Below are 22,125 nucleotides of genomic sequence, written 5' to 3'. Positions count from 1 at the left end.
TAAATAGTAGGAACATATCTACTAAATTATCTTGCTTGATTTAAGACTCTCATTTCAAATGCAAATAGTGATATCCTTTGCACTAGTCAATACTTATTGCTTCACAGGCTTTATATGTTATCTCATTTAACCCTCACAATGATTCTATGAAGTGGATATAATTATTATATCTATTTTTTCAGAGAAAGAATCTATTGCACATAGAGGCTGAGCAACTTCAAGAATCATGAAAAAAGTGATAGAGAGGAGGATTTCTGCTCATGCAGAGACTTGACTCGAAAGCCAAACTCCTAACCAGCTGGATATGATGCTTTGGTCTCAGGTGGTATGGCTGGAGAGCTGGAGGAAGGAATTTTGGCTCTGCCTTCAGACACTCGAGGGGCAGTGAGTTTGAGCAGCCAGCAGCTACAGGGGCAGTTATCTCTGTGTGCTGCTTCAAAACTGCCATTGACTGTAAAGCAAGCCTTGGAGGGACTTCCCCGGTGATGCAGTGTCTAAGACTCCACATTTCCAATGTAGGGGGCCCAGGTTCCATCCCTGGCCGGGGAACAAGATCCCACATGCTGCAACTGAGTTTGCATCTCAAAACTAAGGATCCCATGCAAATAAGCAAATTAATTAATTAATAAAAGCAAGTCTTGGAGTCACCATTGCCCTTACTTGATCTTGAGTAGCTGCATCAACCAAGGTGTAGTGTGGTGGGAGAGGGGAATGTGTAAGCGACAAGCAGAGCCACAGGGCCTTAGAAAGCTTCCAGAAATGCCCAAGCAGAGCCCATTCATTCACCATGTGTAGGGAACACAGATGATGTCTCCACCCTCATGGCTTACATTGGTGGGTCGGGGGTGAGTGATAAAGAAATGATGCTTTCCAATGATGACAAATGTACAAAGAAAGTGAAACAAAATGCTGTGTCATGAACTGATTTAGACTGGGTGATGCAGGAAAGCGTTATGGAGATGCCACCTGAGCAGAGACATGACTGACAAGAAGCTGGCAGCCATGCCAGGGGCTATGGCAGAGAGTTTCAAGACTAGAGAGGTTGCAGCACAGGGACTTAGGGAGAAATGGCAAGAGGGAAGTCAGAGAGAGAAGCAGGCCGGTTGTGTCAGCCCCCCAGGCCCTGCAGAGGCCTTCCTGTCTCTCTAGGCTGGGAATATGCGGAGGATTTTAAGCAGGAGAAAGGACCTCTGTGGCTGGAGGATGCACAGAATGGCCTGTGGGTGGGGCAAGTACCTCCTCGAGACAGAAAGTGAAAGTGAAGTCGCTCAGTCCTGTCCGACTCTTTGCAACGCCATAGACTGTAGCCTACCAGGTTCCTCTGTCATGGGATTTTCCAGGCAAGAATACTGGGATGGGTTGCCATTTCCTTCTCCAGGGGATCTTCCCAACCCAGGGATTGAACCTAGGTCTCTCGCATTGTAGGCAGACGCTTTACGTCTGAGCGCCAGGGAAGTCCTAGAGACAGGGAGAGGACAAATTAGTAGCATGAAATCATTTAAGGAACGTTTTAAACATGTCTTCCAAAACACTAACCAAAAGAGTAGGTAGTTGGAGGGCCTATGTGCTGACCGCGGTGACTGTCCCGCCAGCCCACGGGAGATAGTGCCTGGGACACAGTAACGGCTGCATAGGAGTCGCTGCACAGCAGTGGAGCGAGCGGCCCGGACCCTGGGGCTGGTCAGCTTCCCTGCCTGGCGGCGGGGTGGACTTGCATGAGCTTCTAGGAAATCTCCCCACCAAGGATCCTGGGACCCTGAATGCCCGTCCGTTTTTCAGGCTCTGTGGTTTCTGAATCCAGCACCAAAGAGAGAAACAGCTCAGGCCCCTAAGCTCTTAGAATCTCAGTTTTCCCTTCTGTCAAATGGGGACAAAAATGCCTGCCTGATTTAAAGATAGTTTATATAAAAGCGTCTTATTTCTTATAGACACCAGGGACTATCCATTTGCTAAGATCCTGCCTGGTGCAGGAAGCAAACGTAGGCCAGGTTGGGTCAGGGAAGTGCAGTTGCTCAGTCATGTACAACTCTTTCTGATTCCATTGATTGTAGCCTACCAGGGGATCGAACCCAGATCTCCCGCATTGCGGGCAGACGCTTTACCCTCTGAGCCACCCGGGAAGCTTTAGGGTCAGGAAGTCCTATTTAATGTTGAGCACCTGGCAAACGAAACTTGTATGCCAAACGCCCTCCCGGTGGGGCGGGAATCGGGAGGCGGGGAGGGTTTCATCCATTGCAGAGTCCTACAAAGGGGTCTCAGGAGGCCTTAAGTTTCGCTTCCTTCCACCCTGCAGGGCAGGTGCGCGCACCACGCGCCAAACTCAATACAGCAGCGGCTAAACCTAGGCTCCGCACCATTTCAGTTTCGGTTTCTCTGCCCCTGCTGCCCCACCCCCCGCGACGGCCCGGGGATTTGCCCAGTGATCAGTGACGTAAGGCAAATAAGGCTCCCATTGGGAGGCGGCGTTCAGCAGCGACCAATCCGGGTGCTGGTCTGGGAGGGAAAATCTCGGTGGAGGGCTCCGGAAAGCCGGGAGATTACCGCGCGGGGACGCGCGGTCGCGCAGGGTGCAGGCGGAGGAGCTCGACCCGGAACTGACCGCTGCGGGGAAGATCGACCCCAGCTCGGGATTCGCGGCCCGGAGCTGGGGACCGGTAAGTAGGGGGGGACCGGTGAGAAATGCTGCAGAGCAGCAGTCACACACGCGCCCCGGGGTCCGAGCGGCCGGATGCAGCCGCGCGGGCAGAATCGGGCCGGGCCGCCTGGCGCGCTCGAGAGAAGGGTGAAGTTCGCGTCGTCCTCCCTGTCGGCCTAATCCTCCTGCTTGGCTTGGGCCTCCATTCACTCTCTCCTCGTGGGTCTTCCTCGCTTTCGCGTGTCCATCTCGGGCACCCATCCATTCTTGTCTCCAGAGCCAGAAGTAATGGGGGCCAGATGACGGTCTCGTTGCTTGGAGCCGTGTAAACTGCTAGTCTGGCCCCAGGACCAAAGTCATGGTGTTTTTTGTTTTGTTTTTTTAATTGGTCAGAATAAACTGGTTTAGCCACGTATACCTGGAGCTTTGCATTCACTCCTTCCTCTGGCCCATTAGTAATTCAGCATTTTCCCTGCTGCTTTTCACCCTTAGAAAGTGTGTAAATTTATCTTTGTGGAGCAAATGAGAAGCAAACACCTCCAAATTCCCAGTACATTCCATAGTTTGGCACTACGACGGTTTGTGTGCGCTTCCTGAGAATGATATTGGTTCATTCAACAACAAATATCAGTGTCAGGGACCCTGAGCTAAAAATCATGATTCTTAGAGTTACCCCTGCCCCAAGTTTAAAAGCATCAACTTTTTAAAAAATTGACTTTATTTTGTACCTCAAATTGCAATTCTGATTTTTTAAAAATAGACTTTATTTTTTAGAACAGTTTTATATTTATAGAAAAATTGGGAAGCTAATACAGAGTTCCCAGTACCCCCAAACCTTTCCCCCATTCATTTATTAACATCTTACATTAATAGAGAACATTTCTTAACGATTAGTGAACGTGTACTCATACATTATTATTGGCCGACATACATACTGAAATCTTCATAGTTTATACCTAAGTACTTTTTTTGTCTTATGATTCTACCCAAGTTACCATATTCCAATTAGTTCTCATTATGTTCCCCTTGGCTGTGGCAGTTTCTCAAAGTTTTTTTTATAATCTTGAGAGTTTGGAGGAATACTCCTTATGTATATCATATTATGTTACATTATAGGCTGCCCCTAAAACTGGCTTACAGGTTGTTGGGAGGAAGACCACAGAGGTGGATTGCCGTTTTCATCACTTCACATCAAGGGAACTTGCTTTATGACTTGGTGCTGGTCTTGATTACTGGCTGAGGTAGTGCTGGTCAGGCTTCTCCACTGTAAACTTTCTCCTCCCCCTCCCCCACTCCTCCCTGCCACACTGTACTCTTTGGAAAGCAGTCAGACCCTGTGCAGGGGAGTGGGGAGTGTGCTCCACCCTCCTTACGGGCAACTCTGTACCTGTGTTATTTGCAATTCTTTTGCATGAGAGATTTGTCTCTTTTGCCTTATTTATTAAGTTATTCATTTATTCGTATCAGTGTAGACTCATGGATATTTATTTTATATTCAGGGTTATAATTCAATACTACTTTGTTTTGTTGCAACTTTAGCCACTGGGAGCTCTTTTTGGTTGCCTTCTCTGCTCCTTTCTAGGATGTATTTTTGTAGCGTATTTTGCTGTTGAGAACACCTTTCACTTGTGTGACCTCACTTGAAGTCAGTTTGGCAAACTTGACATTATTCTTTCTTGTTAAGCAGTAAGGAAACTGAGGAGCAGAAAGTGGCTTCTTAGATGTCACTTCCCCCAAAGCGGGGAGGGAGTGACAGGCTGGGCTCAGGCCGCTGCAGAAGACCCTGCAACTGCTAGTGGAGAGCCCATAGTTGGAATCGAGGCTTCTTGGGGTGACTTCAGACTAGGCTCTGAATAGAAAAAGACATGGAGAATGGGGAGAAATTAATTTTGGAAAACAAAGGCTTATTGGCTGGCATCCAGGATGAAGGACTCTGTCGGCAATGCGGGAGACCCAGGTTCGATCCGTGGGTCAGGAAGATCCCTTGGAAGAAGAAATGACAACCCACTCCAGTATTCTTGCCTAGATAATTCCATGGACAGAGGAACCTGATGGGCTACAGTCCATGGGGTAGCAAAGAATTGGACACTACTGAGCAACTAACACTTACTCACTCACTCAGAGTGAGTTCAAATTTGCCAGGTTGGTAGGAGTGGCCCTCCCCACCCCCCCCACTCTCAAACTGTATGCGTGAAGAGAGGAAATCTGGGCAATGTTGGTGGCCAGGAGTGTCTAATCCGAGGGGAGCCCTTGGAGCCTCCTGCTGAAATGAGATTGCAAAGTGGGAAGGGGAGTGTGGTGACAGGAGAATGAAGAAGATATGGGACTCTGGAATCATAGGATAGCATTTAGCCTCACAAACATTTACAGACTTTGTGTCTGATATTGAAGATATGGAAAGATCAGTGAGACATGACCCTTGGGTTCACATCCTGGTTGGGAGAAAGATGGGTAAAAATATCAATTAGGAAGCAGTGTGACTGTAGCTATAATAACAGTGTCTGTAGGAGCTTCCTGAGGGAGGGAACTCATTCAGCTCAGAGGTGGGGTGGTCACCGGAAGGACCACAGATACTGGGGCATATCTAATTCAGGCTTTCAAGGATGAGCTGGGAGCTGACAAACTCATGTACAGGAGCATGGGGTGGGAGTGGGGGTGGTGAAGAAGGGGCTGTCTTTCTGGCTCACTGTCTCTAACATTAGGCTGAAGCAGGATTCAGGGCTGGTTGGTAAGTGGGGCCCAGATTCTCCAGGGCCTGCGTGTCCTGCAGTACAGCTTTGACCTCAGGAGTTTTGAAGCAGGAGGGTGACAGGGTAAATTACACATGTTGGATGACCCTGGCAGCACGTTATACAAGATAAATGCTACGTTTCATCAAATCTAAGATGTCATCCATTGTTTATGTTTTACATAGAAAAAATCTTTGCCAGTTATATTATGGCATGTCATTGACCACATTTGAAAGATGCAAATGTGTGATGACATAGGTGTCTCAACTTTGATGTAAAGTAGTAACTCCCTAGCTGGTGGCTTAGGGCCCTCCTGCCTCTGGAGATTGAATGATAAGACTGTCTCCATCTCACTAACCCATAGTTGTTGATTTCACTGACTCCATTTATGATCTTGAAGAAACTAAATTTGTTAAACTGGCTTTTTCCTGCCTAATAGCCAGTTGTCAAAACAAAAGAAACCAATTTAGTGACTCTTGATCTCAGCAGTGACTTTATATTGCACAGTAAAAACGCTGGTGTCTCCAGTCCTACCTGGTTCGGTAAAATCACAGCCAGCTTATGGTTTATTGAAGGGACAGAGGACCTGTCCACCCTGAGCAGAGGTGAATGGCTTCTGGTAGAAGGTAGTTCATGAAATGACTTCCTTAGGTTTCAGAATTCTCATTTAGGTAAAGGGAGTAGAGTGGACCATGTCATTGTGAAGACTTTTTCTGGCTCTTATTTCTATGGTTCTGTCCTTCCGAAAGCCAGGAATGGCAAGGAGAGTGATAAGTTTTACCCCTTACTGTGGAAACCTGTTGAGATCATCAGGCTGTGTTGAAGGCACAAGTGATAGAAGGGGCAGAATCACAGGAGAGCGTGATAAGCTAGGGAGGGGTTTGCTAGAGGGTCAGTTTTGCATTGGCTCAAAAGGGCTGGCTATGAGGTGTGAGTAGGTGTTCAGGTCCACCCACTCTTATACAGGAACTGCACTGCCTGTCGAGTGTGAGGAGAGGGTGCTTTCACTCAGCATCAGCAGTAACACGTGCCCCTTGACTTCTGTCAGCACACTCCTGTTTACAAAGCCCTTCCATTGAGATGACCTCATCGGCGCCTCCGGACAAAGGAGCTGGTATTAGGGCCAGTTTTGCAGTTTGCCTGGGCGAACAAGAGAGTGTAGTGGACTGGGCCGAGGCGTCAGCACCAGACACTGTATCCTTGCCACGTGCTCTTGGGCAGGTTGCTTCCCTCCGTGAACCTCAGTTTCCTGAGAAGAGTATCCTGAGCATTAAATAACGTGAGGTGTGTAAATGGCCAGTAAGGTGGGTCCTACAGAAATACTGTCACCAAGACATTGTCAGTCACCAGGCTGTTGAACCCAGACCTGAACCTGGATTCAACCCAAGATTTACTCCTTGGATCTTACATGTGTTCAGCAATGCCAGAGTAAGCTGTCTTCAATATTTGTTATGCATTTGCGAGGGAGCCTATATAATGAAGCAGTGGGATTGAACATGGAAATGTACCATGTTTCTTTTATTAGTTTCAGCAGACTGTCAAACAAATGCATGTGCAATTAGCATTGCCTTCCAGTCCTCTGAATTTGATCGTTTGTTTAGCACCTGTGTCTTGAGCTTCTACAGGTGTCAGACACAAACATCTCTCTGTTATGATTTTCAGGGTCTTTGGTAGTTACAGACCCTTGTACAGATTATTTTAAGAAGGATGGAAAATTCTAGCCCCTCACCTCAGAATTTTTTCTGACTTTTATTTTTTCTTGTTGAGCTATTTAAAAGCAAGTTGTAGTGGTGTTATATTATATATGTGCATGAGACCTCACTCGCCCAGTCATGTCCAGTTCTTTGTGACCCCATGGATTGGTTTTAGGCCACTAGGCTCCTCTGTCCATGGAATTTTTCAGGCAAGAATACTGAAGTGGGCTGCCATTTCCTACTCCAGGGGATCTTCCTGACCCAGGGATCAAACCCGCATCTCTTATATCTCCTGTATCGGCAAAGTTCTTGGTGGGTTCTTTACCACTAGCAACGCCTGGAAAGCTGCTGTGCAGTCCTAAATCCTGCAGCATGCATAGCCTAAAAATATGGACATTCTCATACTTAACTTTAATAAATGCCATTAAAAATCAGTAATAATTTCTCAATATGGCCTGATACCCAGTCTTTAGTCAAGTTTCTCCTAATTGACCCCAAATTGTTTTATAACTTTTTTTAAAAGCCAAGATCCAATCAAAGTATTTGCATTTGGTTGTTATTTCCCTTTTTGCTAAGTTGCTTCAGTCATGTCCAACTCTGTGCGACCCCACAGATGGCAGCCCACCAGGCTCCGCTGTCCCTGGGATTCTCCAGGCAAGAACACTGGAGTGGGTTGCCATTTCCTTCTCCAATGCATGAAAGTGAAAAGTGAAAGTGAAGTCACTGAGTCGTGTCCAACGCTCAGCGACTCCATGGACTGCAGTCTACCAGGCTCCTCCATCCGTGGGATTTTCCAGGCAAGAGTACTGGAGTGGGGTGCCATTGCCTTCTCCGTTTAGTCTATTTATATCAAGAACAATCCTGCTTTATTTTTCGTAGCTTGACTTTTTAGAAGACCATGCCAGTTGTCTTGGGGAATGTCTGATGTTCTTGATTTATCTGATTATTTCCTGATGATGTGGTTTATAGCTTATCTCTGTCCCTTGTATTCTTGGTAAACTGAAAGGTCGAAAGATTTGATTCATTCTCGTCAAACATTTTTGCAGGACTGCTGCAAAGGTGACATTGTACAATTCGTGTGGCACCACATTGAGAAACATATGCCAGTCTGTCCCTTTATTGGCGATGCTGGGTTTGGTCACTGGCTGAAGCCATCACCAGATCTCGCTTATCAAGGTACATTAGGGAGTAACCCACTGGGTGGTACCTTGGCACCATGGAACAGTCCTGTTCCCTAGTACCTTTCATCTCATGGTTTTAGCGTCAGATGATGATCCTTGTCTTATATAGTGGGGGTTGCAAGATGTTTTTCTAATTCTATTATCCCTCCTACACTTTTTCACTGGTGTTCTTCATAATCCCTGGACAAGTTTGTTCGTCTAGTACATATGCGATCATTCATATAATGCTGGGGGTTTAAAGATGCATCAAAGTCCAGCATGGAGCCTGGGTTAAGAACACCTGCTCCAAGTGATGAGGGTATCAGGTTTTGTGTGGACTGGGAGCCATAGCTAAGCCTTCATAGTCATTTGCAACAGAATTAATTTCTCAGCCCTGAAGATAAACACATGCCATCCCCCATTACAACAAAAGAAACAAATAACCTCAACCTTTGAACTTTCAGGCCCCTAGAAAAGTGATTGGTGAAGGGCTCCAGTGCCCACAGGAATCTCCAACACTGCTGCCCACCAGTCCCAAACTTGTGTTGGGACGACAGAGGGTGAGATGACTGGATGGCATCAGCAACTTGATGGATGTGAGTTTGAGCAAGCCCCAGGAGTTGGTGGTGGACAGGGAAGCCTGGCGTGCTGCAGTCCATGAGGTTGCAGAGAGTCAGACATGACTGAGCAACTGAACTGAACCTTGTGTTACATTTCCGAGTGCTGGGTTAGGCTCACTTCCTCAACAGACAAACCAGGGAGTTGCACCAGGCAATTCCTAGACTTTTTACCATCCTTATTAACATTCTAAAAACTTTATTACCTGCATTTACCAGTTAAATTCTTTATAATCATTTCATTTGAGCTTTGTAGGTATAGGTCTTTTCCACACCCGTTACATAAGTCACGCATCTCTAAATCTGTTGGAGCTTCTGGTTGGAGTTCATTGTCAGTAGTAAAATAGTCCCTTAAACATTTGTACAGTACTTTCACTTTATAAAGCACTTTTTATGTATTGCTGTGTTAGATCCTCAAGAAATAGACTTTGTATTCCTGTGTTGTTTTCTCTTTGGGGCTTTATTTCTAGCTCATTCATGTCAGTATGTGAAAGAAATTGAAGGCCACTGAACTGTGTTGTAATGGACTTTCATGTACATAATAAGTAATCAGATTGATTTGCCTGTGGTTCCCAGGGCTTCATTCCAGCCTGGCAGTTACCTGTGTGCCCTGTCTGCTGGCTGTCTTCCCAGAGACTGCTCCGGTGGCCTACCATGGGTCTCTCCACGAGACTTTAACTTGGAGCCCATGTGTCACCGTGGCGTTTCATCCTTACTTCCTCTCTTGCTGCCACTTTAAGTTTCCACTCTTGCTTTACTTGTGCTTTGAATACTCACTGGATTTGGGAGCCAAGGGTTCTGGATTCTCTTCTAGATTCCCCCTCAAGACCACGCTTATGCCTAATACTTCTAGCATAATTCTTTTACTCAATCCATGTAGGAACCTCTTGAAGGTAAGTATGACTCTCCTCATTTTATGGATGGATAAACTGAGGCTCAGAGTACTTAAATGAGTTTTCTCTTGTCACAGTGTAAGGGCAGGAGGCAGCTGTTGGTTTAGGTGTGCTGAGGCTCCTAACCTCAGACAGGAGGTGCGCCAAGGCTGTGGAGGTAAACAGAACTAAAGTCCTCTGTGCTCAACTTCTGTGCTCCCTCTGAGGGCCCCGTTCTCATCCACACATCCCTGTCAGAGCCACCTGAAGGTTCCTCCCACGTTGGTCTCAGTCACCTGTGTTAGCAGTAGAGCGGCCAGGCCAGCTGCGTGGAGGGGCACAGCTGAGAACAAGTCCACTGTGGCCCGGCAGTGCTCTGCCAGCAGACTGAATAGGTAGGGACCACCTCTCTGGGGCAAGTGAACCCAGTCAAAACTCACACAGCCCAAGGAAACATCTATAAAGGAGGACACCGGAACTCAACCTCCTGATGCTCCTTGAGTCTTAGTAAAGAACCCCAGTGCACTTAGTCTTTGCAGCCTGAAGTCTGCAGGGCAAACAGAGGAGTCTCTTGACTCTGTCAAGGCCCCTCATGAACAGTTGTGCAGCCCATGCACAGCCCAAGTCAGGGAGCACTGTGCACGTAGTAGGTGTTGTGGACAGTTCAGCAGGCAGTTATCTGGGGTCTTGTTCTCATAATCGGTACATTAGAGCAATTTTCCAGCAGATGGAAGGACAGGGTCTGGAGGTAGGAGTGTGTTCCCAAGAGGACGGCATGGGCTGGTACCTGCGCTGCTCTCCCTTCTTCCAAACTACACACTCTGGGCCTCAGTTTCCTCATCTGTAAAATGAAGGCGTTGGACTTGAGGATCAGTAAGATCCTTTCCCTCTGATTCTGGGGGAGCCTCATAGGAGCTGCGATTGACTGGTCGGTTGCTTGGGCACGCAGCCCCATGTGAGGCTGCCACTGCTGCCTCTCTGCTGGGCCTGCTGTTGACTCCGTGTCTGGTCCCCAAGGAGGAGAAGTCCCAGCTGGTGAACAGGGCCCCCTCTGAGATACCATGGCCGCGTCGGCACCGCTGCGGAGTCTGGAAGAGGAGGTGACCTGCTCCATCTGCCTCGATTACCTGCGGGACCCGGTGACTGTTGACTGTGGCCACGTCTTCTGCCGCAGCTGTACCACTGACATCCGCCCCGTCTCAGGGGGCCGCCCCGCCTGCCCCCTGTGCAAGAAGCCTTTTAAGAAGGAGACTATCCGGCCGGTGTGGCAGCTGGCCAGCCTGGTGGAGAACATTGAGCGGCTGAAGGTGGACAGGGGCCGGCAGCCGGGGGAGGCGGCCCAGGAGCAGGTGGACGCGAGGCTGTGTGAGCGGCACCGGGAGAAGCTGCACTACTTCTGCGAGGACGACGGCAAGCTGCTGTGCGTCCTGTGCCGGGAGTCCCGCGAGCACAGGCCGCACTCGGCCATCCTGGTGGAGAAGGCGGCCCAGCCCCACAGGGTAAGCCCTCCGCTCCCCGCAGGGAGGGATGCTCCGCTCGGCGCCCACCCGCAGGCGAGGCCTGGCGCAGGCCCCTCGGAAGGCTTCTCGCTGGCCAGGGACTCGGCCCGAGCCCACCCTCCTGCCTCAGCCCAGAGCATCCCCACTGCTTGTCTTTCTGCAGGAAAAAATCCTGAACCACCTGAGTACCCTAAGGAGAGACAGAGACAAAATTCAGGGCTTTCAGGCCAAGGGCGAAGCTGATATCCTGGCTGCGCTGGTAAGTGAGGCTGTGGAGGGAGAGAGAGCCCTGAGGCAGGCGATGGGCTGTGCAGAGCGGGAGCTCTTGAGCTTGTAGAGACAGAGCTGGGCGGCCGCTGGCTCCCTGGGAGAGGAGCCCCGACCGGATTGGCAGTGGGAGACCTGGGTTTTGGCCCACACCCTGCCAGTCTGAGGTCTGCGGGCTTGGCCTGCTTCCTCATCTCGCAAGTGAGGGGGTTGCCTGGATGTCGGCTAAGGCCCTTCTTCTGTGATTCACCTCAGCTGCAGGGTCTGTTTGCTCAGCAGAGTCAGGGTGTGAGGAACTGAGGAAGGCCTGGCTTCGTGCTTCCTTTCAAAGCGCGGGAGAGAGACATGACTCCTGCGAGTGAGGGGAGCCAGAGGGTTTGGAAGGAGGGAACTGGCTCCAAGAGGAGAACTGAGAGGGGTGGGCTTGGCCAGGCCTGACAAGCTGTGAGGACGCTGTGTGTAGGGAGTCCATGGTTGCCAGTAGTTAGGAAACAGAGGCAGCACATCGAGTGCTTGGTTAGAGAGGCGATCAGGAGGGGAAAAAACTGATAAAGATTCCAGTTTTCTGGGGCAAAGTCTGTTGGGGAAGCGGGCACTGGAGGGTGGAGGGATGTTGGAGCCAGTCCATGCGGTGAGCAGGTGGGCCCCCGGGAGAGGGACGGTGAGGCAGGACACAGCCCAACCTGAGCAGTGCCTCCAGGCGCCCCGTGTGTGAGTATACTGACCAGGTATCCCAGCCTGGACTCAGCAGGGAGATTGGGAGACAAGAAAGGACGTGGTCCCGGCCATAGACCTTCCAGAGTTTCATTGAGGAAAGAGGAGATAGTTCTCTGTGGCAAGGATAGTATGCACGTATTTTACACATACTGGGGAGGATGCTGAAGAGAGGGTTAGTCAGGCTTGAATAAAATTAATCAAGGGAAATGTTCTGGAAGAGGCAGCACACACCGGTTGGAAACTGTTGGCTCATAGTGTTCTCAGAGGGCCCCGGAACATACTGGTTTACCTAGAGCAGCTGATGGCAGGCTCTCAGGCTTCCAGTCCCATGAGGGGACTGACCTGGCTGACTTACCTTGTCTTCCCTGAGGAAGGGAGGTTGGCCCAGGAAGGCTCCGAGCCCCTTCCAGCCCGGACCCTGTAGAAATGAATGGGGTCAGCGAGGGCGAAGAGCCAGCGTGTGCACCCCACGCCAGATCCCGGAGGGCCTTCCCCTCCGGGGCGGAGGTGTCACCCCCTTCTCCCCCTTCCCACCCTGCAGAAGAAGCTCCAGGACCAGAGGCAGTGCATCGTGGCTGCGTTTGAGCAGGGCCACCAGTTCCTGAGGGAGCGGGAGCAGCACCTGCTGGGCCAGCTGGCGAAGCTGGAGCAGGAGCTCACAGAGGGCAGGGAGAAGTTCAAGACCAGGGGCGTCGGGGAGCTTGCCCGGCTGGCGCAGGTCATCTCCGAGCTGGAGGGCAGGGTGCAGCAGCCGGCTGCGGATCTCATGCAGGTGAGAGGCCTCCCCGGGGCAGGGAGCCTGGAGGCCAGGACGGCGGGCATGGCCCTGCCTCTCCCTCAGGGGACCTTGGAGAGTCTCTTCTTCCCGGGGCCTCCGTGTTCTCGTCTGAAGCATGGAGACAATGCTCCTTATCCCCACCACTCACTGCAGCGATTGCAGGAGCCTAAAATGAGACGGTTGGCACGGTGTCCCTTCAAAAAGTAAATCTACGAGCAAGAGTTTACAGTCTTGAGAAGTGCTGTAGAAATGGAAGAGAAGCTTATTAGTATTTTCATTACTATCTTCCATTCTCATTACTGCTGGCACGAGCCTGTCTCCCAAAGTCACTGGCAGATGCTGGTCCGGGGGAGGCTTTTTATGGTTCTGGAGATGAAGAAGCCTGTGGGGTCGGGGGTGGCTGAGGGATGGCTGAAGGGCGGCTTCTCCTAAGAACCCAGAGGATCTGGAGGAGATGGGCAGCTGGGGAAGAGAGTCCGAAGACAGAGGTTTTCTCTGAGCCTGTGGCATCAGCCTCAGAGAATCGGGTGGCAGGCAGGCAGAGTGCCTCTGGGGCACCAGCTGGAGGAGGCAGCTTCGATGCTGAAAAAGGGAGGGTCATGGATTGGAATCATGGATGGTTGCTAAGTTGGAATGACACCACAACCCCCTCCACCGGGAGCCTCCCAAAGAAGTCACACTGCCTTCAGCAGGGCTGTGAACTGCCTTTGGGTGGAGCATGTGTGATCCCTCTGTCCCCCACCCCACAGGCCAGGAGAAGGCCTGTATAATGAGCTCCTCCACTTGCATGGTGGGGGGTGGCTGGCCTGTCTGTCGGCAGCGGGACCACCCAGGACGTCTAGGGAAACGTTGGCCCTGGCCTGTGGCAGGGCAAGCCGGTGGCGGGACCTCGGGGGAGATGGTGAGGCCCCCAAGTGCATGTGCCGCACAGGTGGCCTCTGCCTGCCTCTCGTTCATTGTGGATTCTGACTCAAGCATTGGGAACTCTTCCGCTCCAGCCCTCAGTGATGGTCTCAGAGGACCACAGGGTGGAAGAGTTTGTCCCAGGCCGTGGGGCAGATCAGGAAGTGAGAGCTCCAGCCCAGGTGTCCTGACTCCCAGGCCTCCGGCCTCTTGCTCTTCTTTTCTCTCACTTTGTCCAGAATGTCTGTCTGGCTCCTTCCTTCCCTCCTCTGTCATTCTGTTCCCTCAGGTTTGTCTCTCTGACTAGATCACTTGCGGTCTCCCCTCTCCCTCTCTCCCTCCCCTTCAGGGGTGCACATCCTTCCTCTCCCCACAGCCGCCAGCCACTGCCACCGTGTGGGTGGGCACTTGTTGTGGAACAGAGAGGGGCCCAGCTAGGGTGCTGGGGGGCGGGGATCCGGTTGCGTCTGCCTAGAGGGGAGCTTCTCCCCAGTCCTCCTGGAGGAGCTTTGTGGACCGACAGAGGCCCAGCCTTCAGAGCCTCTGAGACCACTCAGATAGAGGGCACCCCTGGGGCTGGGTGGGAGGAGAGAGGGAGAGAAAGTGAGTGTCTGCTGGAGGTCAGCGCGGGGGTGTGGCGCTGGTGGGTTTTGTCGGTGTCTGTTTGGGTCTGCCTTTGCTGAAGGGAATTGGACAGCTAACTCCTGCCCTGCCGTTAGTATTTCTCCAGAGATTGACTGTCAGTGGACAGTAAGGATGAGGCCCTACTAAGATGGGGGTCCTGATCCAAACTCTGGTAGAGAAATACAGGTGAGGGACAAGCAGCAGGACAGGAGATAAATACAAGGCCTTTTGACAGAGGTGATAGAACAGGAAAGATCTCTTGAGCAGCACTGTCAGGAGGAGGTTTAAGGGAGCTAGGGGAGTGGGGAGCACCTTGAGGGTACCAGGAACCAGCTCCTTGGTTCAGTCCAGGGTGGGCCTTGCAGGGTCGAGTGGCAATTGGCGACTCTGCCTTCCACTGTTGGGCACCATCCACACCCATGAAGAACCTTCGGATTCTTACTACCCAGCATTGCTGTGATTCCTGCCCCAGGCTTGCTGCTCTGACTGCCTCTTTCACCACAGCCCCAGGAGCTGGAGGTGGTGGGGGAGACCTCCAGGAGCCATGGGCGGGTTGCTTCCCTGTGGAGCCCCGGCTGTGAGGCTGCAGGTCATCTCAGGACTCCCAGGTCTCTCCTTGTGCAGCCTTTGGGAGAAGGGTTCCTGCACTGGTGCTCTGGGTCCTGTCCTCTCTGGGCGGCTCACAGCCTGCCGTTAGATGAGCCTCAGTCTCTCTCTGTGAGACTGCAGTGGTAACTCCTGTGTCCCGCCATCCACCCTCTTAGCTCCCTAATCTTGCCTTCCTCTTGCCCATTTATTTGCCTTTTTATGCCACCTATCTCTTGTGGCTCAGCTGGTAAAGAATCCTCCTGTAATGCGGGAGGCCTGGGTTCGATCCCTGGGTTGGGAAGATCCCCTGGAGAAGGGAAAGACTGCCCACTTCAGTATTCTGGTCTGGAGAATTCCACAGGCTGTATAGTTCATGGGGTCGCAAAGAGTCGGATACGACTGAGCAACTTGTACTTTCCTGGCAGAGTTGCTGGCATATACTGTCTCAGATTTATCACCACTCTGGAACTGCCTTGGACTTGTTTTGAGGGGCCGAGTAGAAGGGCAGCAAGTCTCTGGGCAGTTGCTTCACGGTGGTACACCGATGTAGCTCTCACCCGTTTGATGGCCTCTTGGGAGCAAGACCCCAAGTTCTTCCTGAGAATTTGCTGAAACAGTTCGCTGTAGGCACAATTCAGTGATTTCCTTTGTTTCCCAAATTTCACTTTCTCAGAGGTCACTCTGCCCCCTCCCTTACCCAGTCCCCCTCCAGGCTCCTCTCTTCCTATAGCACTCATCACTTAATGGCATCATCCAATGGATTTGTTAGGTTGATTCTTTGCTCTCTGCTCCCCCCTGTTAAGAGATTTGTGTCTCTTTTTTTTCTTGCTCTATCCTCACTTCTGTAGTGGCACCTGACACACAGGAAGCACTTAATATTTGTGGAATACGTGAAAGGAAAGCAAAAATTAATATAAAGTGTTATGGAGGCTTTAGATTCACAAAAAGGAAATGACCAGCCTCTCACAAGAACCCCCTCCGCATTCTACCTTGTCTCGTCACTCAGGTAGCACCATTCTCCATCCTGCACAGACTGTGGCCTGTCCTTAGTTGTCCTTTACCAGAATGCCCAGTCTGTCCCACACCTGACGTGCTGCCTCCCTGGCCACACTGCACTGCCCTAGTCAGGGCGTCGTTACTCTTCCTGGTCCACAAAACAGTCTCCAGACTGCCCCCGATGTTGGCATTGCTTCTCTTAATCCATTCTGTACAGGATGGCCAAGTGCTTGATCACTTAGGATTTTGGCTAGCTGCTATACCAAACAAGTTATTTCTCTCCCAATGACAGTTCAGGCATGAGGGGTCTAGAGCTGTCAGGGAAGCTGTCCATGTGGTCAGCCAGGGAGCTGGTTACTTTCATCTGGTGGCTTCACTAACCTCAGGGGATGTTGTCCTTAGCTGTGTAGCTGAAGTTGGGCTTAGCCTTGTTTCCAAAACTGAACCAAGCAAAAAAGGGAAGAAGAATGGATTTTTTTTCTTTTTTTTTTTTAAGGACACAACCCCAAAATTATAGCCATTGCTTCCTTTTACCTCCCATTGGCTAGAACTTAGTCACATGACCATGCCTGGTTGCAAAGGGATCTGGGAAATGTAGTCTTTGGTAATGCTCTGCCCAGCTGTTATTTCACAGATTCTGTTACTACAAGGAAGAAGGGGAGAATGGATTCTAGAGGGTTCTTAGCAGTCTCAGCCACGGTGAAGCAGATCACATACAATCACTGCCCTGTTTGAAGCTCTGGTGGCTTTCTTCTGAATGTGGCACAGAGTTTGAACTCCTTACTGTGCCTGCCCAGCCCTGCATGATTCGGCCCCTGCCACCTTTGCCAAGCCCGTTCTCACCCTGCTTTCCTCCTACTCTTCACCTGGCCAGTGCCTTCTCCTTCACATCTGAGCACAGTGTCATCCTCTCAGAGAAGTTGGCTCAGTCATCCCCTGGCCCCCCTCCATTCGCTCTGTTATTGTGATTATTTTGTTTGTTTTCTTTTTGTTTTATCCTTTGCTGCTGCTAGAATGTCAGCCTGATAAGGAAAAAACCGTATATGTTCATTGATGCAGCCTGGTCTCTAATAGTGTTGATACGTATGAACGAAGTGTTTAATTCACACTGATGCTTGTGCTTTCTTCCCTTCCAGGACACCAGAGACTTCTTAAACAGGTAACAGAGTTCCGTTTTCACAGTGCACCTCATTCCCTTGTGCCCATGTCCCTTCCCTTGTTGCTTGGCCACGATCTGAATTAGTAGCATGTGATATGGGGTCAGAGGTACCCACATCCCAGGGTTCATCACAATGACCTTGTCTCCTGGAAGCAAGTACACATCCTTAAGAACTGGTGGAGACTTGGTCTGTACTAGGACAAGTTCTCTGTATAATCTCCGCTCCTGGGACCACTAGCCGCGTCTGCGACGGGTCGGGATGGTGCGAGTACACACCTTGGTAGAAAAAAGGGCTCTGGATGTTGAGTCTGCTGGTGGTCGTGAGTCCTGGCTCAGCCTTGGACTGAGTACCTTTGAGGGCCTGTTTCTCTGCTACCTGGGATAATCATACCTTTCCCTCCTCCTTCATAAATTGTCACGAAGATTGAGAGAAATGTAAGAGGAGCTAAGTAACAGGTTTGTCTGTCATCTTCTCAGGTATCCACGGAAGAAATTCTGGATTGGGAAACCCATTGCTCGAGTAGTTAAAAAAAAGACAGGAGAGTTCTCAGATAAACTTCAATCTCTGCAGCGAGGCCTGCGAGAATTCCAGGGTAAGGGTTGGGGAGGGTCTTGGGGTGAGATCAGGATTGGGTGCTGCTTTGAGAAGAGGGTACCTGGCTCCTTATTGTGTGTCTCTGACCTGATTCCTCTGAGGTCTCCTGGGGTTTTCTTTCTCCGTCTTCTTCACGAATGGACCCTTGGCACAAAATTAGTACTGACAGTTACTGTGAGAAATAGGCTGCTAAGTTTGCTGAGCTCAAGGGTCATTGCTGTGCATTTTTCCTCTCCAGGGAAGCTGCTGAGAGACTTAGAATATAAGACCGGTGAGTATCGAAAGGGTTGTTCTCAGACAAAGAGTGCTCTCCCCACCGCCTCCTGCTGCCCCCGCCCGCCCGCCCGCCCTCCTGTCCAGCAGGGCGGTCTTCAGCCGCACATCTGCAGCCCCGCCTTGTATTTTCTGACCTGTCTGCTGCCCTTCAGGCGGGAGGAGAGGCCTCCGCTTGATAGTCTGGCCCCTCCTGCCCCAAGATTGGTTATTTTGTCCTTGGAGGTCCTGCCACCAGGCCTTTGACTGAGTCCTGTGACTGACTTCCTTCTCATCTGCCTGATCATGTGGCTCCTGTATTCGGAGCAAGTGGCCGTGGCTTCATAAGACCAGAGACCTCTCTTCCCCAGGCCCCACCGTGTGCTCCCTCTGGCCCTGCCTTCACTGCAGACCCACGAGGGGTCTGCTCACACTGCCGCAGGTGTGGCACATACCCCTTGGATCATGCAGCGTGGCAGCCCTGCCGTGGAAACTGGGGTCCCCTCCCGGCCTGCTGCTGACACCATTGCTTCTTCCTCTGTCCCCACAGTGAGCGTCACCCTTGACCCACAGTCGGCCAGCGGGTACCTGCAGCTGTCGGAGGACTGGAAGTGCGTGACCTACAGCGGCCTGTACCAGGGCGCGTACCTGTACCCCCAGCAGTTTGACTGTGAGCCGGGGGTGCTGGGCAGCAAGGGCTTCACCTGGGGCAAAGTCTACTGGGAGGTGGAGGTGGAGAGGGAGGGCTGGTCCGAGGATGAAGACGAGGGGGACGAGGCGGAAGAAGGGGAGGAGGAGGAGGAGGAAGAGGAGGCCGGCTACCGGGACGGATACGACGACTGGGAGACGGACGAGGATGAGGAGTCGCTGGGGGATGAAGAGGAAGAAGCGGAGGAGGAGGAGGAGGAGGAAGTTCTGGAAAGCTGCTTGGTGGGGGTGGCCAGAGACTCGGTGAAGAGGAAGGGAGACCTCTCCCTGCGGCCGGAGGACGGAGTGTGGGCGCTGCGCCTCTCCTCCGCCGGCATCTGGGCCAACACCAGCCCTGAGGCTGAGCTCTTCCCGGCGCTGCGGCCCCGGAGAGTGGGCATCGCCCTGGATTACGAAGGGGGCACCGTGACTTTCACCAACGCGGAGTCACAAGAACTCATCTACACCTTCACTGCCACCTTCACCCGGCGCCTGCTCCCCTTCCTGTGGCTCAAGTGGCCGGGAACACGCCTCCTGCTGAGACCCTGAGCCCCAGCTCCCGGCCCCACACCCACCGACGCTTCTCTTCTCTGGAATTCCAGGCTCTGTGACAGGAGAGGCGGCGTCTGGCCGGAGCACCTGGAGTAGGCGAGGGGCGGGGCTGCGTGTCCGCTGCCGTCCCCTCCCCGTGGCTGTGGTCCCTTCGGGCCCTCTTTCAGAGCTCCTCCATCCAGCCTGCCCTGGGGCTCTTCTCCCTGCCCCTGGGGTTCCTGTGCTGGCTTCTGACCCTGAAGTCCGCGAGGGCTCCTCCCTCCTCCTCCCCACTGCCTTTGACCTCCCTCGCCCCAAATGGCATCTCGTACCAGCTGTTCTTGGGAAAGACCAGATGACTATTACCCCCAAGGCCATTTTACTGCCCTCCAATCCCATGGGTTCCCCTTTGCCCAAATCCCCTTCTGCTGCCTGCCTCTGTAGCACTTTGAGCACGCCTACCGCCACCCCAACTCAGAGTTAAATGTATGTGAAAATGTCCCAGGTCAGTTAAGCCGCCTGGAGTGCAAGTAGAAAGCATCTCCTCGTAAGGTACAGGGCAGAGTCCATGCTTCTCTGAGACCAGGGCTGAGGTTTCCGTCCCTAGGGGCCGGGGCTCCCTGAAGCCATCTGTGGTCTCAGGAATGAATCTAGATACATACGTCTTTGGGGTAACAGTTGTGGTCGGTGGTCAGTAAATTACCTCTGTGAGTTGGTCCTTGTGAGGAGAGTCTCTAAAAGAATCCAGAATATCCTGCTCTTGGTCGGTTCATATGGAAGCACCAAGGCAAATATTCAGTCAAACAAAACCTCCTCTGCCTTATTAAGCTTCTGTCACTAGCTTTCCTCGACATCCAGATTTTCCTAGGAGTGAGGCTGTGAGAAGGGCAGCAAGTGTCCCCAGCAACCCTCCAGGTCTTCCTGTCAAGAGAGGGATCAGAGCATATCCTCGTTGCCCATGGGCCCATCCCCCAGTCCCAGCCTCTGTCCAGGCTCCGCTCAGGCCCACAGTTTAGCACAAGCTCGTGCTCCAGCCAGATTACCTCGCAGCCTTTATTCTTACCCATTCCAGGCATTCTGCCAATCTCCCGCTGACTAATTTTACCCCTCCCCTGCTCTAGGAGACTGTTCCCAGCTGCTGTGGATCTCGGGGTCTCTTAGCTGCCTCATTGTCCGAAGTTGCGCTCTTTGTGTATCTCACATGCTGCCTGAGTCACGTGTACACTCTGGTTCTGCCTCTAGTTTTGTAAGCTCATCGAGGACGGATGCCATATCTTCTGCTTCTCTGACACCTGGTTCAGTGCTGCACACAGAGTAGGTGCTCAATAAAAACTTGTTGAATGAACAGCCTGGATTCATATATATTTAACTGTGACTCAGATATCACCAGACCTTCACAGTCTGTGGCCACACAAAGGTTCCATTGATAGCAGTAGGCCAGGGTTTTTCTACGGTGCCCCTTCTGGGTCCTTTAAAACTCTGCAGCTTTGCTCACTGCCCTCAGCCTGCACACACATGCTGTCATTGCTGGAAGTCCCCAAAGAAGACCAGCCAATGCCAAGGTTCCAGCTTGTTCTTCCTCTCCTGCAGTGGTGAGCCGGTGCTGAGAACCAGCTTCTGTAGATCCGGGGCTCCCGTGAGAAGGGTGACGTCCAGTACAGCACCCCCACAATTCTTCCCTGAAAAATAAGAGTGCCCCAATGGAGATATAACCTACAGAGCCAATTCTCCCTCCTGACATTCAGTTGTTTCACCTTGTCTGTTCTTTTTTGATTTTTTAAAAATTGTCATCTTAAAGATAGGAAAGAGAGGATTACAGAAAGTACCTCTTAGATTATACTAAATGGCAAAGACCATATTTCCTCCTTGAACTCATGTGGACTCGTTAATGTTTTTCCTTTTTAAAAGAATTTATTTTTTCTTTATATATATGCAAAATATGTTATTAGAAATGTTATGCATTAATTATAGTAAAGTTTCACATTTGAATCTTGAGAGAATGTTAGTTTCAGGTGTGCAGTAAAGTGATTCAGTTCAGTTCAGTCTCTCAGTCGTGTCCAACTCTTCGCGACCCCATGGACCACGGCACGCCAGGCCTCCCTGTCCATCACCAACTCCCAGAGTTTACCCATATTCATATCCATTGAGTCGGTGATGCCATCCAACCACCTTATGCTCTCTTGTCCCCTTCTCCTGCCCTCAATCTTTCCCAGCATCAGGGTCTTTTCAGATGAGTCAGCTCTTCGCATCAGGTGGCCAAAGTATTGGAGTTTCAGCTTCAGCATCAGTCCTTCCAATGAACACTCAGGACTGATCTCCTTTATGATTGACTGGTTGTATCTCCTTGCAGTCCAAGGGACTCTCAAGAGTCTTCTCCAAAACCACGGTTCAAAACCATCAATTCTTGGGTGCTCAGTTTTCTTTATAGTCTAACTCTCACATCCATACATGACCACTGGAAAAACCATAGCCTTGACTAGACGGATCTTTGTTGGCAAAGTAATGTCTCTGCTTTTTGATGTGCTGTCTAGGTTGGGCATAACTTTCCTTCCAAGGAATAAGCGTCTTTTAATTTCATGGCTGCAATCACCATCTTTCAGTGATTTTGGAGCCCCCCAAAATAAAGTCTGACACTTCCCCATCTATTTCCCATGAAGTGATGGGACTGGATGCCATGATCTTAGTTTTCTGAATGTTGAGCTTTAAGCCAACTTTTTCACTTTCCTCTTTCACTTTCCTCAAGAGGCTCTTTAGTTCTTCTTCACTTTCTGCCATAAGGGTGGTATCATCTGCATATCTGAGGTTATTGATATTTCTCCCAG

General features: G+C 51.1%; 1 protein-coding gene across 1 annotated transcript; it reads left to right on the top strand.

Moving 5' to 3' along the window:
• Nucleotides 1–2,499: 2,499 nt before the first annotated feature.
• On the top strand, nt 2,500–21,345 carry TRIM26 (tripartite motif containing 26). The gene is made up of 8 exons (XM_040250144.1): nt 2,500–2,654; nt 10,725–11,206; nt 11,370–11,465; nt 12,732–12,962; nt 17,216–17,238; nt 17,716–17,831; nt 18,072–18,104; nt 18,636–21,345. The coding sequence occupies exons 2-8, from the start codon at nt 10,769–10,771 to the stop codon at nt 19,319–19,321; spliced, it is 1,623 nt and encodes a 540-aa protein (XP_040106078.1). The 5' UTR covers nt 2,500–2,654; nt 10,725–10,768; the 3' UTR covers nt 19,322–21,345.
• Nucleotides 21,346–22,125: the final 780 nt, after the last annotated feature.

The sequence above is a fragment of the Oryx dammah genome, unplaced genomic scaffold (genome assembly GCF_014754425.2).
Source record: "Oryx dammah isolate SB20612 unplaced genomic scaffold, SCBI_Odam_1.1 HiC_scaffold_11, whole genome shotgun sequence".
Taxonomy (NCBI): Eukaryota; Metazoa; Chordata; class Mammalia; order Artiodactyla; family Bovidae; genus Oryx; species Oryx dammah.
Note: the sequence above shows the minus strand (reverse complement) of the source record. Positions and strands in the feature narration are given on the sequence as shown.

What these genes read in the sequence shown, in the direction of transcription:
- TRIM26 (XM_040250144.1), top strand. Translation starts at nt 10,769, where the DNA reads ATGGCCGCGTCGGCACCGCTGCGGAGTCTGGAAGAGGAGGTGACCTGC. An exon ending in AGGCCTGCGAGAATTCCAGG is followed by an intron (nt 17,832 to 18,071) that starts GTAAGGGTTGGG and finishes TTTCCTCTCCAG; the next exon opens with GGAAGCTGCTGAGAGACTTA. An exon ending in AGACTTAGAATATAAGACCG is followed by an intron (nt 18,105 to 18,635) that starts GTGAGTATCGAA and finishes CTGTCCCCACAG; the next exon opens with TGAGCGTCACCCTTGACCCA.